The sequence below is a fragment of the Astatotilapia calliptera genome, chromosome 14 (genome assembly GCF_964374335.1).
Source record: "Astatotilapia calliptera chromosome 14, fAstCal68.1, whole genome shotgun sequence".
Lineage (NCBI taxonomy): Eukaryota > Metazoa > Chordata > Actinopteri > Cichliformes > Cichlidae > Astatotilapia > Astatotilapia calliptera.
Window position 1 is genome coordinate 25292454 of NC_137435.1, and position 14601 is coordinate 25307054.

General features: G+C 49.9%; 3 protein-coding genes and 1 long non-coding RNA gene across 4 annotated transcripts in view; 1 reads left to right on the plus strand and 3 right to left on the minus strand.

Moving 5' to 3' along the window:
• The window catches only part of LOC145420235 (TOG array regulator of axonemal microtubules protein 1-like), a 321547-nt gene that overhangs the window by 183636 nt on the left and 123310 nt on the right, over nucleotides 1-14601 (plus strand). The gene's annotated exons all lie outside the window — the stretch shown is intronic.
• Nucleotides 1-14601, minus strand: part of LOC145420236 (uncharacterized) — a 210664-nt gene that overhangs the window by 113609 nt on the left and 82454 nt on the right. The gene's annotated exons all lie outside the window — the stretch shown is intronic.
• Nucleotides 4344-6657, minus strand: LOC145420203 (uncharacterized). Its single transcript, XM_080289203.1, has 3 exons — nucleotides 5901-6657; nucleotides 5098-5701; nucleotides 4344-4988 (listed from the first exon to the last, which is right to left on the minus strand). The coding sequence occupies exons 1-3, from the start codon at nucleotides 6363-6365 to the stop codon at nucleotides 4639-4641; spliced, it is 1419 nt and encodes a 472-aa protein (XP_080145329.1). The 5' UTR covers nucleotides 6366-6657; the 3' UTR covers nucleotides 4344-4638.
• On the minus strand, nucleotides 10244-11610 carry LOC145419904 (uncharacterized). Its single transcript, XM_080288345.1, has 2 exons — nucleotides 11102-11610; nucleotides 10244-11017 (listed from the first exon to the last, which is right to left on the minus strand). The coding sequence occupies exons 1-2, from the start codon at nucleotides 11373-11375 to the stop codon at nucleotides 10647-10649; spliced, it is 645 nt and encodes a 214-aa protein (XP_080144471.1). The 5' UTR covers nucleotides 11376-11610; the 3' UTR covers nucleotides 10244-10646.

Genomic DNA, 14601 nt, shown 5'->3' on the forward strand with positions numbered 1-14601 from the left:
GGCAATTGCCGCTAGGTTAAAGTAACATCCGTCACTGTGCATATCGGGTTTAGGGAAAGCGGCGTCGTAACCAACGCGGTCGACCAACTCTATATTCCCTGTTAGGAGCACATGTAGTAAATCCAACACACCTCTCAGGGGCATGCATAGCACTTTTGCAAAATACCCCAGGGGCGCCTCGGCGTGCACTTTGCAAGGCCAATTCTCCGAGACGGACTCCGTGAGGGAGGTGAATTTCAGACACGGCACACCAATTGTCGGTGTGATGTACTGAACGGTGAAAGAATGTCCGATCTTCCACTCCCTCGGTCCTATATCGACATATACCCACGGGTGCCGGTCGACGGTCTCCGGGGGATCTTGCTGTGTTTTCTGTCGTTTCGGAGCTGCGATAACCGATGAGGGCACCTCGTCGTCGATGGTGCGTTTTAATGTCGCCATGTCGAACCTCTAGTGCTGTCTGGTGGTAATCTCTGTTGTGTGTGCAGATAGATATCCGTGTGTGTGTGTGTGTGTGTGTGTGTGTGTGTGTGTGTGTGTGTGTGTGTGTGTGTGTGTGTTTTCAGAAAGAACGCTTTGACATATATATAATAAACTTAGACAAGGTAACACAAAGAAACAGTGTAGAGTTGAATGTGTTTTATTTCATTTTTTAGATACAGAAAAAAACTGTGTAAACATTGAAGCGGTGATGAGTATTCCTAATACACAGCTCTTATTGTTGCCGACACCGGCATCGCATTTCATTTCAATATCTCCTATGTTCAAGGACGCGGACAATGTCTCTTGCTGTGAGGACACTCGATCATTGCGTTTCGGCATATACCGTACTGTGGTTCCACGGACACAACTGTATCCTCGTACGAGGTGTGCCACATATCCTTTGGGTTGGAGAGAAGGGGCCAGTACTGGTCCATGCTGGCGAGGGTATACCGATAACCCAGCGCTTCAATGGGCGTGGGTATTAGCGTCATGTTGCTCGGCACGTTGCATGTGACTAATAGGCCCAGTTTCTGGTAGTCTGTTTCCAACCACTTGTGAACAACAGCCACCAGCCCAGGTAGTTGTTCCGTGTGGCATAACGGAAACACATACTCCAGCTCAACATACTCTGTGGCCATCACGGTTGTCTTCTCTCCGTCGTCAGTTTCGATGCCCCAGCCACTGGTAGAAATAAAGATTGGACCTTCGGGTTGTCTGACTATGGTACAATCTATACCTGGAGTCCCAGTGAACCGTAAGTGCTCCTTGGACACTTCTGGGATCTTAGGCGATGTGTTATTGTTACCGGTGGCATCCTGAAGCTTGGGGGCAGCAGTATCACCGTCCTCGAATACCAGCAACGTGTGGTAACACCCTGCATCTGCACACAAAGCAGCAGGCATACCCTTTACCACTTCTCCGGGGTCCTCTTTGCTAGGAAACACATCCGAGTAAAGGTCCTGGTATTTATCTTCATTGTGCGTGAGAACCATGTGCACTAAATCCAGAAAGACCCTGAGCGGAATGACTATTCGGTCGGCAAACACTTGGTTGTTCTGGGTATTATCCGTAAGCTTAACTTTCTGTCCTGGCTTCACTGTTGGATGTGTACTCACCAGCACCACACAAGGAAGATCGTGTGTGACATCATAATTGATAGTAAAGGCGTTTCCCGTGTCCCAATCCCGTCGACCTAACGTTGCTGTTCGCAAGGTTTTCTTGGGCGGCAACGGGCCCCCGGTCATGTCGTCCACGGGCTGTGCATTTGCGCGCTTACGGTTTGCCATATTCAAAGACATGGTCGCTTCAGTAGCCTGCTCGATCTATAGGTCCTTTTGGTCCACCTAAGCACTCTGAATGAACATATCACAGCTCAATTGCGTTTTTGTGACTATATGATGTGCTAGCAGGGATTGTATTTAGTGCTGCTTGAATTGCTGTGTCCGAGCAATTAATATAGTGTATGTGTGTATTTAGAAACCACGCTACGAAATAAAAGACAGTGAAACCACAGGTCGGGAAGCGCCGACTCACAGGTCGGCAGGCGCCGACTCACAGGTCGGGAAGCGCCGACCCACAGGTCGGCAGGCGCCGACCCACAGGTCGGCAAGCTCCGACCCACAGGTCGGCAGGCGCCGACCCCACGTCCCCCGTGGGGATGATTCGTCTTTCTCAGTGGTTGTTTATATTGAGACTTAAGTGTGTTAGCCGTGTGTGTGTCTGTGTGTTTTCAGAAAGAACGCTTTGACATATATATATATATAATAAACTTAGACCGCGCGTATGACAAGGTAACACAAAGAAACAGTGTAGAGGTGAATGTGTTTTATTTTATTTTTACATACAGAAAAACAGCGTAAACATTGAAGCGGTGATGAGTATTCCTAATACACAGCTCTTATTGTTGCCGACACCGGCATCGCATTTCAATATCTCCTATGTTCAAGGACGCGGACGCTTCTTGTTGGGACAATGTCTCTTGCTGTGAGGACACTCGATCATTGCGTTTCGGCATATACCGTACTGTGGTTCCACGGACACAACTGTATCCTCGTACGAGGTGTGCCACATATCCTTTGGGTTGGAGAGAAGGGGCCAGTACTGGTCCATGCTGGCGAGGGTATACTGATAACCCAGCGCTTCAATGGGCGTGGGTATTAGCGTCATGTGGCTCGGCACGTTGCATGTGACTAATAGGCCCAGTTTCTGGTAGTCTGTTTCCAACCACTTGTGAACAACAGCCACCAGCCCAGGTAGTTGTTCCGTGTGGCATAACGGAAACACATACTCGGTCTCCTCGCAGTCCCCGGGCATCATGGTTGTTTTCTCTCCATCCTCGGTTCGAATGTGCCAGCGACTGGTGGTGAGAAAGAGTGGACCTTTAGGTTGTCTGACTATAGTGCAACATACGCCTGGAACACCGGTGTATCTTAAGTGTTCCTTTGACACTTCGGGGATCTTGGGCCAGTTGTTGTCATTCCCCTCTTCATCCTGAGGCATGCGTATGCGTTCGGCGATGTTGCCGTCGGGGTCTTCTTCCTCCTCATCTTCCTCCTCATCGTCGTCGTGCTCATCCTCCTCCTCCTCGTCCTCAGCAGGACCATTTATTACCACCGTGTGGTAACAACCTGCATCTTTATATATAGCAGGCATGTTCTTTACAACAACGTCGGGGTTTTCCGTACTAGGAAAGGCATCGGTGTACAAGTACAGATATTTGTCTTCATTATGCGTGAGATGCATATGCAGTAAATCCAGAAAGACCCTGAGCGGGATGACCACTTTATCGGCAAACAGCTGCTCACCAGCGCTGTCAACCGTGAGTAGAACCTTATGGTCAGACTTCACGGTTGGCCATGTACTCATGAAAGTCACACAGGGGAGACCTCTCGTGACATCGTAAGTGATAGTAAAGGCATTTCCAGTGTCCCAATCCCGTCTGCCCAACGTCGCTCTTCGCCACTTTTTCTTGGGTGGCAACAGACTCCCGGTCATGTCGTCCACGGGCTGCGCGTTTGCGCGCTTACGGTTTGCCATATTCAAAGACATGGTCGCTTCAGTTGCCTGCTCTATCTATAGGTCCTTTTGGTCGGTCCACCTAAGCACTCTGAATGAACGTATCACAGCTCAATTGCGTTTTGTGACTATATGATGTGCTAGCAGGGATTGTATTTAGTGCTGTTTGAATTGCTGTGTCCGAGCCATTAATATAATGTATGTGTGAATTTAGAAACCACGCTGCGAAATAAAAGACAGTGAAACCACAGGTCGGCAAGCGCCGACCCACAGGTCGGCAGGCGCCGACTCACAGGTCGGCAGGCTCCGACCCACAGGTCGGGAAGCGCCGACCCACAGGTCGGGAAGCGCCGACTCACAGGTCGGTGGTGTCGAACCCACAGGTCGGCAAGCGCCGACTCACAGGTCGGCAGGCGCCGACTCACAGGTCGGTGGTGTCGAACCCACAGGTCGGCAAGCGCCGACTCACAGGTCGGCAGGCGCCGACCCCACGTCCCCCCGTGGGGACGATTCGTCTTTCTCAGTGGTTGTTATATTGAGACTTAAGTGTGTTAGCCACTACATAGAAAGAGAGGAGCACAGCGTGAACCTGGAAAGTTCTGGAGTAACTGGAGCGATTATGCAACTTGGATTCCTATAACAACCAGATGTGGAAGATGATCCAACTGATCCACTTGTGTTTTACCTCTACTGTATAACGCTATATATAACGCAGCAGTATACATGTGTTGTGTCTACAATAAAAGTGTAAATCTCTATTGTGTTATTCGTGTCATTTATTCTACGCTCAAAAACACACACCGATAGCTTGGACAGCACGGTATTATTTAGCATGGGGGTGGTACACGTACACTGTTGTTGGATTGATGTGAATGAAATGCACGCAGACAGTTTGTATGTACACATGGTTGGTTTATTGCTGAATAAAACATTACCTGATACACGTACACTGTTGTTGGATTGATGTGAATGAAATGCACGCAGACAGTTTGTATGTACACATGGTTGGTCTATTGCTGAATAAATCATCACCTGATACACGTACACCAAGGCTTCTTTGCTGTGAGTACCTTCCACGGCGATCCACGTACAACTCTGTGTGGGCAATAACCGATAACCGGATCATCCAAGCAAGCAATGCTACATGTACATTCTGAGAACTTTTTTAACACAGCGGGCACAGACTTTACAGGTAGTATCACAAGAAACACAGCACACATGACCGCAATCCGACAGCCAACACTTGTCCTTTCCACACGATGTGCAAGTCCTGGAGGTTACGCCTGCGGTTGTAATAGTTTTTTTGCCAACGTGTTGCTTGCAAAGAGGACATGTGATCAGCATGGCCTCTTTGTTTCCCAAAGAGGTTATGCACGCTTGGCAACAAAGGTGGCCACACTCTAGGTAGACGTCGCTTTCCTCTCGGCAGACCGTGCATTCGTAAGGGTATGTGAACACGTGATCCTCATCAGGTGGGGGAGTTGTTGTACCTACCGAGCACACGAAACAACTGTAAGCGACTATGACACAGACACACACACACACACACACACACACACACACACACACACACACACACACACACACACAGTGTCTTACCCACAATGCACAGCTGATTGTGCTGCCACTGACAAATGGGCGACTCTCCCGAAATGGCGACATCAGCTGCGTGCACGTTATGGCCGTCATCGTAAGATGCGGCGAGTCGACAATCAGCGAGAAACCGACCGTCGTTCCTCAGCACATCGGCGATCGTGGACAGCGGGTCGCTGTAATATAACACGGTGGGTAAGGTTGGGTTGGAGTCCTCTTGGGTTAGACCATCGTCCAGGAGCGACGCGCCTCTCGGTACATTCTGCGGTGTCGCATGTATAGAGTACGGCTTGTTTTTCATGGTGCGGTGCTTTGTGCGAACTTTCAGGTGTTTCATGCGATGATCGAACGTGTCCTTAGCCCCCGCTGTGAACCGGCCAGTTATCATACCTGGAGTGGCCTCCGTGTAGATGAGGTCCATGCCATGGTCAGTCAAGGCTATACAGGGAGAGTTGGATGACAGGGACATGGTGTCGTTCCACACCGTATCACAATGTATGTCGTATCTCTTCAGCAGGTCTCGGATGCACATAGGTTCATCGCATCGGATTTGCAGCAACTTAGTATCGCCCGAGTGGCTTTTGACGAGAAGAGTCACGCTATGGGGCTCCTGCACAGGGGGATACATTGCAATTATTATTATTATTATTATTATTATTATTATTATTATTATTATTATTATTATTATTATTATTATTATTATTATTATTATTATTATTATTATCATTATCATCATTGTTGTTATTATGTAGACACACATAGCTTACAGTGGGTCAACAGCACCACGACACAAAATAAAACCACCTTACATGTTTACAATGCAGCTGGAAGATAGTGTGAGAATCACAGGCGGTTGTTTTGGCATCCTTCTTCCAACCCTTAGCAGCGACAAGGGCATTGCAGTCATTCACGTGTCTGTAGAACGACGAGCCGGAGCACGGAGTCGTCAGTGTAGTGTAGGTATGTGACACTGTTTTGCTTGCGTCTACATAGGAGTCGAGGATTGTATCAAACCAACCCTCCGTCATAACGACACAACTAGGGTCTACCCACAGATTTTTTGCTCGGCGTAGCAGTTGTTTCTTGATGGCATTAGCCGACAGGGTGTCGATTTGCATGCACACTATCGTCAAATGTTGAGTTGGCAGTTGATAGGCTTCTGCTTCCCATCTTGTCAGGCTCCACTTTCTAACACCTGAATCCTCGGGCGACCACACATTAATGTGAGCTTTAGGTTCCCAGCACCATCGAATGGCCAACGTTATGTACTCCATGGTTGTCAGCCAGCTATAAGTGGGGAAACAGCCTGTGGTAGTGTTTGGGTTTGTTGCACTACAAAAGAGTCTAGCTGAAAACACACTGTGTTACCTCTAAGCTACGAAACTTAAATGTATCTGGGGTTGAGCAGACTCCAAGCGATCTGGTTATATTAGCAGGGATCCAGCCGACCTGGCTACACTATCCAGCCGACCTGGCTACACTATCCAGCCGACCTGGCTACACTATCCAGCCGACCTGGCTACACTATCCAGCCGACCTGGCTACACTGTGGTGTTTGGGTTTGTTGCACTACAAAAGAGTCTAGCTGAAAACACACTGTGTTACCTCTAAGCTACGAAACTTAAATGTATCTGGGGTTGAGCAGACTCCAAGCGATCTGGTTATATTAGCACGGGTCCAGCCGACCTGGCTGCACTATCCAGCCGACCTGGCTGCACTATCCAGCCGACCTGGCTGCACTATCCAGCCGACCTGGCTACACTATCCAGCCGACCTGGCTGCACTATCCAGCCGACCTGGCTACACTATCCAGCCGACCTGGCTGCACTATCCAGCCGACCTGGCTGCACTATCCAGCCGACCTGGCTGCATTTTCCAGCCGACCGGGCTACACTATCCAGCCGACCTGGCTACACTATCCAGCCGACCTGGCTACACTATCCAGCCGACCTGGCTGCACTATCCAGCCGACCTGGCTGCATTTTCCAGCCGACCTGGCTGCACTATCCAGCCGACCTGGCTGCACTATCCAGCCGACCTGGCTGCATTTTCCAGCCGACCTGGCTACACTATCCAGCCGACCTGGCTACACTATCCAGCCGACCTGGCTACACTATCCAGCCGACCTGGCTGCACTATCCAGCCGACCTGGCTGCATTTTCCAGCCGACCTGGCTGCATTTTCCAGCCGACCTGGCTATATCCAGCCGACCTGGCTGCATTTTCCAGCCGACCTGGCTGCATTTTCCAGCCGACCTGGCTACACTATCCAGCCGACCTGGCTACACTATCCAGCCGACCTGGCTACACTATCCAGCCGACCTGGCTGCATTTTCCAGCCGACCTGGCTACACTATCCAGCCGACCTGGGGTATAATCTCATTGTGAAGAACGTGTGATGATCGCATTGGACATTCTCGGTGGATCACTGAGAAAATATGGCCATGTTAAGCTGGTTGTCCTTGTGTGTGTTGTGCACTCCAATAATGTCTTTGTCTCTTGACTCAAAAGGTTTGTAGTCACTCCTAAAACACTATTGTTGACGTGCATGTTTGTGAACTCGCTTGAACGCCGTTTGTTTCCTGGATGAAAGACATTGTACATTGTACATAGAACGAACGTAGTGTTGTAACCTTTATGCGAATAACTAACCAAATGCGTTTCTCTCGTTTAGCTGACACATACGTAACGGCGATATGTGGACAAGACGTGGTTCTTCGCTGTCAGGATACTACAGCGAGTCCAGTTACCCTGGTGGAGTGGCGGAAATCAACCGTATCCAGTTGTTACCTGTACTTCTTTCGAAATCTACGTTTGTACGACGACTACCAATGTGACATGTTTAAAGGCCGAGTGAAGCTGCTCGAGCCGTCCGTGGGAAACGCAAACTGGTCTGTGATTCTAAGGAACGTCAGTGTAGCCGACACAGGGCTATATACGTGTGAGCTTACAGCCAAAAACACAACAACTGGCCAGATTGACGTAGAGTCCGAGGGACGTGTCAACCTCACAGTCTCAGAGCTCACAACGGCTCCTTTTTCACACTCTCCACAACCTAGAGGCCGCCCTGGTATTATAGCAGCCCTGATCCTGTTGCTGACCGTCATCGCCGTGTTGTGTGGTGTAGTGTGGATCCGAGCAAACCAAAAACACAAGACCCCTGAGGGCGAAACGTGTTCCAATGTATGAGTCTGACCACGTAATGAAATGTATCTGTACCAAGGGTTTTGCAGAGGTACTTGTTGGTATCATGTATAAAAAAAATAAAGACACTGTGCTGCAATGTGTAATGGTTGTTATTTTATTTGTCAAATACAGTCAAACACCACGCTTCACACTTGTGATGGTACACCACATGTCTACACAACCAAAGTCCCCGCTTGGGGGGTTACAGTCTCCAACCAGCGTTCTGGGAAGATACCGAAGGCGTGTAGGTTGTACACGGCCAGAATCAACGATATGCTGGCCTTCGCCTCGTCGGGTAGTTGTGGGCATTCAAAGAGGCATCTGAGCGCACCCACCTTCCCCTCGGTGGTTTCATACATGTGATATAGCATATATTCTTCATCGGGTAAGATCAGCTGTTCTTGAACCATGAGGTCGACTGCGTCATCTACAGTCGTGATTTTGTCCAGGAAGCTGCGTTCTCTGACTGCACGTCGGAACCTCGGCAGCGACGAGCCGATCATCTGCTCGACAGCGCCGGTTAACTTGAACTGTGTCAGTTTTCGTTCTGCGGAGATATAGAGACATAAGTATACAAGCAACAAGGTGTTCGTTCAACACAATGTTTTTTTTTTTATTTGCAACGAAAAGAAATACAGTACCTGTCTTTCCCTGCGGTCCCCGGTCCACCAAGTCCTGGTAAAAGTAGGGATTGAGTTCATGGACCGCTGACAGTAACACTTTGGCTCGGACCTCATCCTGCAAGCTGTATTCGACAAGGGCACGTAGGCGATGCACATGGTTTGGTATTTTCGTCATAGCAGTTGCATCTAGGTCCTGGTCCCCGTCGGTGTATCTGTCAAAAATACTTTCGGTTATGTGAGTGCACCGCTCTGCAATGTCATGTTGACACGACCTGAGTTGTTCTACAGCCATAATAACGGTACCGTGTTCCTATAACAATAGCTACTGTCGATTACTCGTACGACTTTAGGGTAGCTTTATCTGACAAACGAACAGGTTCCCAACAGATTCACACAGTGGCCGACCTGTAGGTCGGCAGCTCCCGACCTGCAGCGCAAAACTGGCCGACCTGTAGGTCGGGAGCCGCCGACCTGCAGCGCAAAGCTGGCCGACCTGTAGGTCGGGAGCTGCCGACCTGCAGCGCAAAACTGGCCGACCTGTAGGTCGGGAGCTGCCGACCTGCAGCGCAAAACTGGCCGACCTGTAGGTCGGGAGCCGCCGACCTGCAGCGCAAAGCTGGCCGACCTGTAGGTCGGGAGCCGCCGACCTGCAGCGCAAAGCTGGCCGACCTGTAGGTCGGGAGCTGCCGACCTGCAGCGCAAAACTGGCCGACCTGTAGGTCGGGAGCCGCCGACCTGGCTACTGTCGCTCTCGGTCGGAGGTGAAGTGCATGTAATGTTCGCATGGGCCATTCTCGGTGGAGCATTGATAAATATGGCCACGTTAAGCTGGTTGTCCTTGTGGTTGTTGATGTGCTCTACATTCCTGTCTTTGTCTGTCATCACAAATGGTTCGTAGTCACTCCCAAAACATGATTGTGTACATGCATTTCTCCCAAGCCGCTTGAATGTTGTTTGTTTCCTTGCTGGAAACACTGTCCATTGTACATCAAACATAGTGTTGTAACCTTTATTTGAATAACTAACCAAATGTGTTCTCTCGTTTAGCTGACACAGACGTAACCGCGATATGTGAACAAGATGTGGTTCTTCACTGTGAGAATACTGCAGTGGGTCCAATTACCCTGGTGGAGTGGCGGAAACCACCCTTACGTGATTGTTACCTCTACTTCTTTCAACATGGACGTTCTTACAACAACTACCAATGTGACATGTTTACAGACCGAGTGCAATTGCTCCACCCGTCCATGAGTAATGTGAACTGGTCTGTGATTCTAAGGAATGTCAGTGTAGCCGACACTGGGCTATATTTGTGTGAGCTTACAGCCACAAGCACAACAACTGTGAGCCGTGTCAACCTCACAGTCTCAGAGTGCACAAAGGCTCCTTTTTCGCACTCTCCACAACATAGAGGCCGCCCCGGTGTAATAGCCACCCTGATCCTGTTGCTGATCGCCATCGCCGTGTTGTGTGTTGTAGTGTGGATCCGCACAAACCAAAAACGCAAGACCCCTGAGGGTGAAACGTGTTCCAATGTATGAGTCTGACCACGTAATGAAAATGTATCGGTGTCAAGGTTTGTGTATATGTGCGTGTTGGTATCATGTATCAAAAAGGAAAACACCGCCAATGGCAAATAAAGTACTGCAATGTGTAATGGTTGTCATTTTATTGTCACATACAGTCAAACACCACGCTTTACACCCATGCTAATACACCACATGTCTACACAGCCAAAGCCCTAGCTTTAGGAGTTACAATCAATCTCCAACAAGCTATAAGGGTCGTCGGGGGAGATGCCGAAGACGTGTAGATTGTACACGGCCAGAATCAGCGAAATGCTGGCCTTGGTCTCGTCGGGCACCGTAGGGCATCCAAAGAGGTATCCGAGCGCACGAACCTTCCCCTCGGTGGATTTGAACATGTGATATAGCATATATTGTTCCTCGGGTAAGATCAGCTCTTGCCGGACCATGATGTCGAGAGGCTCGTCGACAGTCGTGATGATGTCCAGCAGGCTGCGGTTCCTGAGGACACTATGGAACATAAACGTGGGCAGCGTGGAGTCGAGCATGCGCTTGGCCGCATGGGTTAACTTGAACTGTGTCAGTTTTCGTTCTGCGGAGAAATAGACATAAATATACAAACAACAAGGTGTCCGTCAAACACGATGATTATTGCAACGAAAAGAAGATACAGTACCTGTCTTTCCCTTTGGTCCCTGCTGCACCAGGTCCTTGTAAATGTAGGGATTGATTTCACAAAGCAATGACAGTAACAGTTTGGCTCGCACCTCGTCTTGCAAGCTGTATTCGACTAGGGCACGTAGGCGATGCACATGGTTTGGTATTTCCGTTATACCAGTTGCGTCTAAGGCATCGTCCTCGTCCGTGTATCTGTCAAAAATACTTTCAGTTAGGTGAGTGCACCGCTCCGCAATGTCATGCTTCCACAGCCTGAGTTGTTCCACAGCCATAACTGTATCCTACGTGGGGTGGCAGTGTATCTGTATACGCGAATGGTTATTCGAGAGATATAGCAATAGCTGGCTACACTTTCCAGCCGACCTGGCTACACTATCCAGCCGACTTGGCTACACTATCCAGCCGACCTGGCTACACTATCCAGCCGACCTGGCTACATTTTCCAGCCGACCTGGCTACACTATCCAGCCGACCTGGCTACACTTTCCAGCCGACCTGGCTACACTTTCCAGCCGACCTGGCTACACTATCCAGCCGACCTGGCTACACTTTCCAGCCGACCTGGCTACACTATCCAGCCGACCTGGCTACATTTTCCAGCCGACCTGGCTACACTATCCAGCCGACCTGGCTACACTTTCCAGCCGACCTGGCTACACTTTCCAGCCGACCTGGCTACACTATCCAGCCGACCTGGCTACACTTTCCAGCCGACCTGGCTACACTTTCCAGCCGACCTGGCTACACTATCCAGCCGACCTGGCTACACTATCCAGCCGACCTGGCTACACTATCCAGCCGACCTGGCTACATTTTCCAGCCGACCTGGCTACACTTTCCAGCCGACCTGGCTACAGTTTCCAGCCGACCTGGCTACAGTATCCAGCCGACCTGGCTACATTTTCCAGCCGACCCAGGGTTCCAGGCAACCTGTAACTCTGGGCTGGCCTACCCAGAACAAGAGCTTATTTAACAGAACAGCACAGGGTAGCAGACTTGTGCTGTGTCTACAGTCATGTCCTTGGCAAATAAGCACATCATAGCCGGCATTGTACGCCCCACAACCCCGGACGCCAAGCGGGCACTACCGCGGGCCGTGTACATGAAGCGTTTCCATGTAAGCAAATGGAAATGCGTACAGGATCAGCAAACCAAGACGCTGGCGGTGGTGCACGCATTGGTGCCCGAAAGGAAGCTATTTGCTTACTGCCAAAGGGTACAAAGAACCTTCCTCTCCTGGTTACCACCGTACAACAAGAATTTGTGTTCAAAGTTATCGCTTCAAGACATTCTGGACTGCGAACTCGATTGCGGGGCCGTTTACTTTATCAACACCGTAGACTTCACCGGCCCCGATCCGAGTGATAGGGATTACGCCGAAAGGTCTTGCACCGAGCCTACATTCGGCTTACAGATCCAAAGCTACAATGGAACCGTGCCCACTGGACGTCCTAACTCGTGGGAGACCACGCGTGCACCTGTCATGGACGATCACACCCGACGTGAAATGGGGCTACCTCCCCGCCTTGTGTCTTCTGCTACAGTGCCCGCCGCGGCACAAAGACCTGGGCCTGGGAGCTACAGGGCGGATGGGCCGTCCGTGTCGCAGGAGGTAATAATCGACGTGGACGGACCATCCGTGCAGGAGGCAATCGACGTGGACGGACCGTCCGCGTTGCAGGCGACAATCGACGCATCTTTCAACGAACCCCAACGGTCAACGTCCTCTACGCCTTCTGTGTCAATCGGAAGACCTACGGACCTATACACGTGTCCCTGTTGTTACGAACGGACACACATGTGTGTGTTTAACTGTGGACACGTTGCATGTGAGAATTGCATCCTGAAAAGCGTGACAGTGTCAGGGTTGCGAAGGTGTTTCTACTGTAAAAGCCGGTGGACGTGGTACCGGTTCGTCCGTATGAGTAGCGTGTCACAGGATGTAATCTGTTCGGATTGTGCTAAGGCTAAGATGTACATCAAGCCTTGCGGTCACGCTAGCTGCGAATGTCCTAATCCTGTTTGTTCAGAATGTGTACGCGGAGAAACGGTCAGGTTGTATCTTTAAGTGTAACATGTGTCACGCGTAGACATAGTCTTGCGCACCTGTACTCTACAACGTTTTAGCAAGAGAATGGGCGTGTGTTTGCTTGCATTGTGATGTTTGTACATGTATGTGTTGACATTGTAATCACCATTTGTCAAATAAAACAAAAAAAAAACCAAAAAAACCCACAAAGGTGTCATCGGCTATGTATGAGTACGTGTGCTGTGTAATACCAAAACGTTCACAGACTCAGTTTATAGTACGTACAAGACAAAACTGTATTTGGTTTTATGTACAGTCTGCGGTAGTAACAACAGATGTGATCTTTGTCTTTGGTGTGTCTTTGGACATTTTACAATTTGAACTTGATCTACAACACTGTGATTGATATTAAACCAACAACAATAAAAAGAGACTTTGGTATCCTACACAGGCGTGAATCTTTATTGCTGTTTTTTTTTGCACACTACAACAACAACAACAGAATAGCACTACATCATATAACCAGTTGGTGAATTGTACAGGTTTGAATTTCTGGTGACATATTCCCGCGGCACTGCCATGTTGGTCACAACGTCCGTCATATCCGAGGGGTCAGAGTCACTGTGTTCTTTTTCGTGTTTCCCTCGCAGTACGGATGCCGTAAGTATCATGGTGACCACGTACATCGCGTATATGATGATGTTGAACACCGCAATAGCACATTCGACGTTATGCGACCTATGCTCGTTACTGGTGAGGGGACGATATAGCAACTCCATGCACCCTGCGATCACGGCCATAAACAGTTCCACGTTCATCATCGCCAAGCACGCGTACACAGTCATGGTGCTCCGTGTGACAGGGTTGGTAGAAGTGGCGGCCGAAGCGTCGACCTTCCGTTTGCTGATTGCGGCGAAGTAACTTAGCACTATGCTCACCACCATGGCAAGGCACCCTAGGACGACCAGAGCAATCCCAGCGTGAATGTAAGCGTATCTGTGCTCTTGGTTACTGTCGTCGTCGTTGTCGTAAGTCAGCTTGGACGAATGCTTATGGTCGAGGAAATACATGATGTTATTTGGTAGCGTCAGGAAACCCACGATGAGAGATGTTATGACAGCAATCGAGCTTCCGAGGCGGCCTGTGAATCGCGCCATGGACGAGGCTGCGGCGCCCGACACGGGCGCAAATTTTGCCGCGAACATGTCTTTGCCGTTCGACACGAGCGACTTTAACGCGGGCATTCTCTTGCGGTTCATCGTCGTTGCGTGTAACGTGTCTGGCGAACGTGCGGGGTTTTTTTTTTTAGTATCTACTGACTATTAGTACACCATGTCGGCCGATACGCAACGCTTTGCCGAACTGGCCGCTGTTAGTTTTGCTCTGCGCGACGATGTTAGGAAACGCGACGATCGAATTCAAGACCGTGTCAGGCTGCCTGCACGCGAAGTCGACGAATGACCATCGGT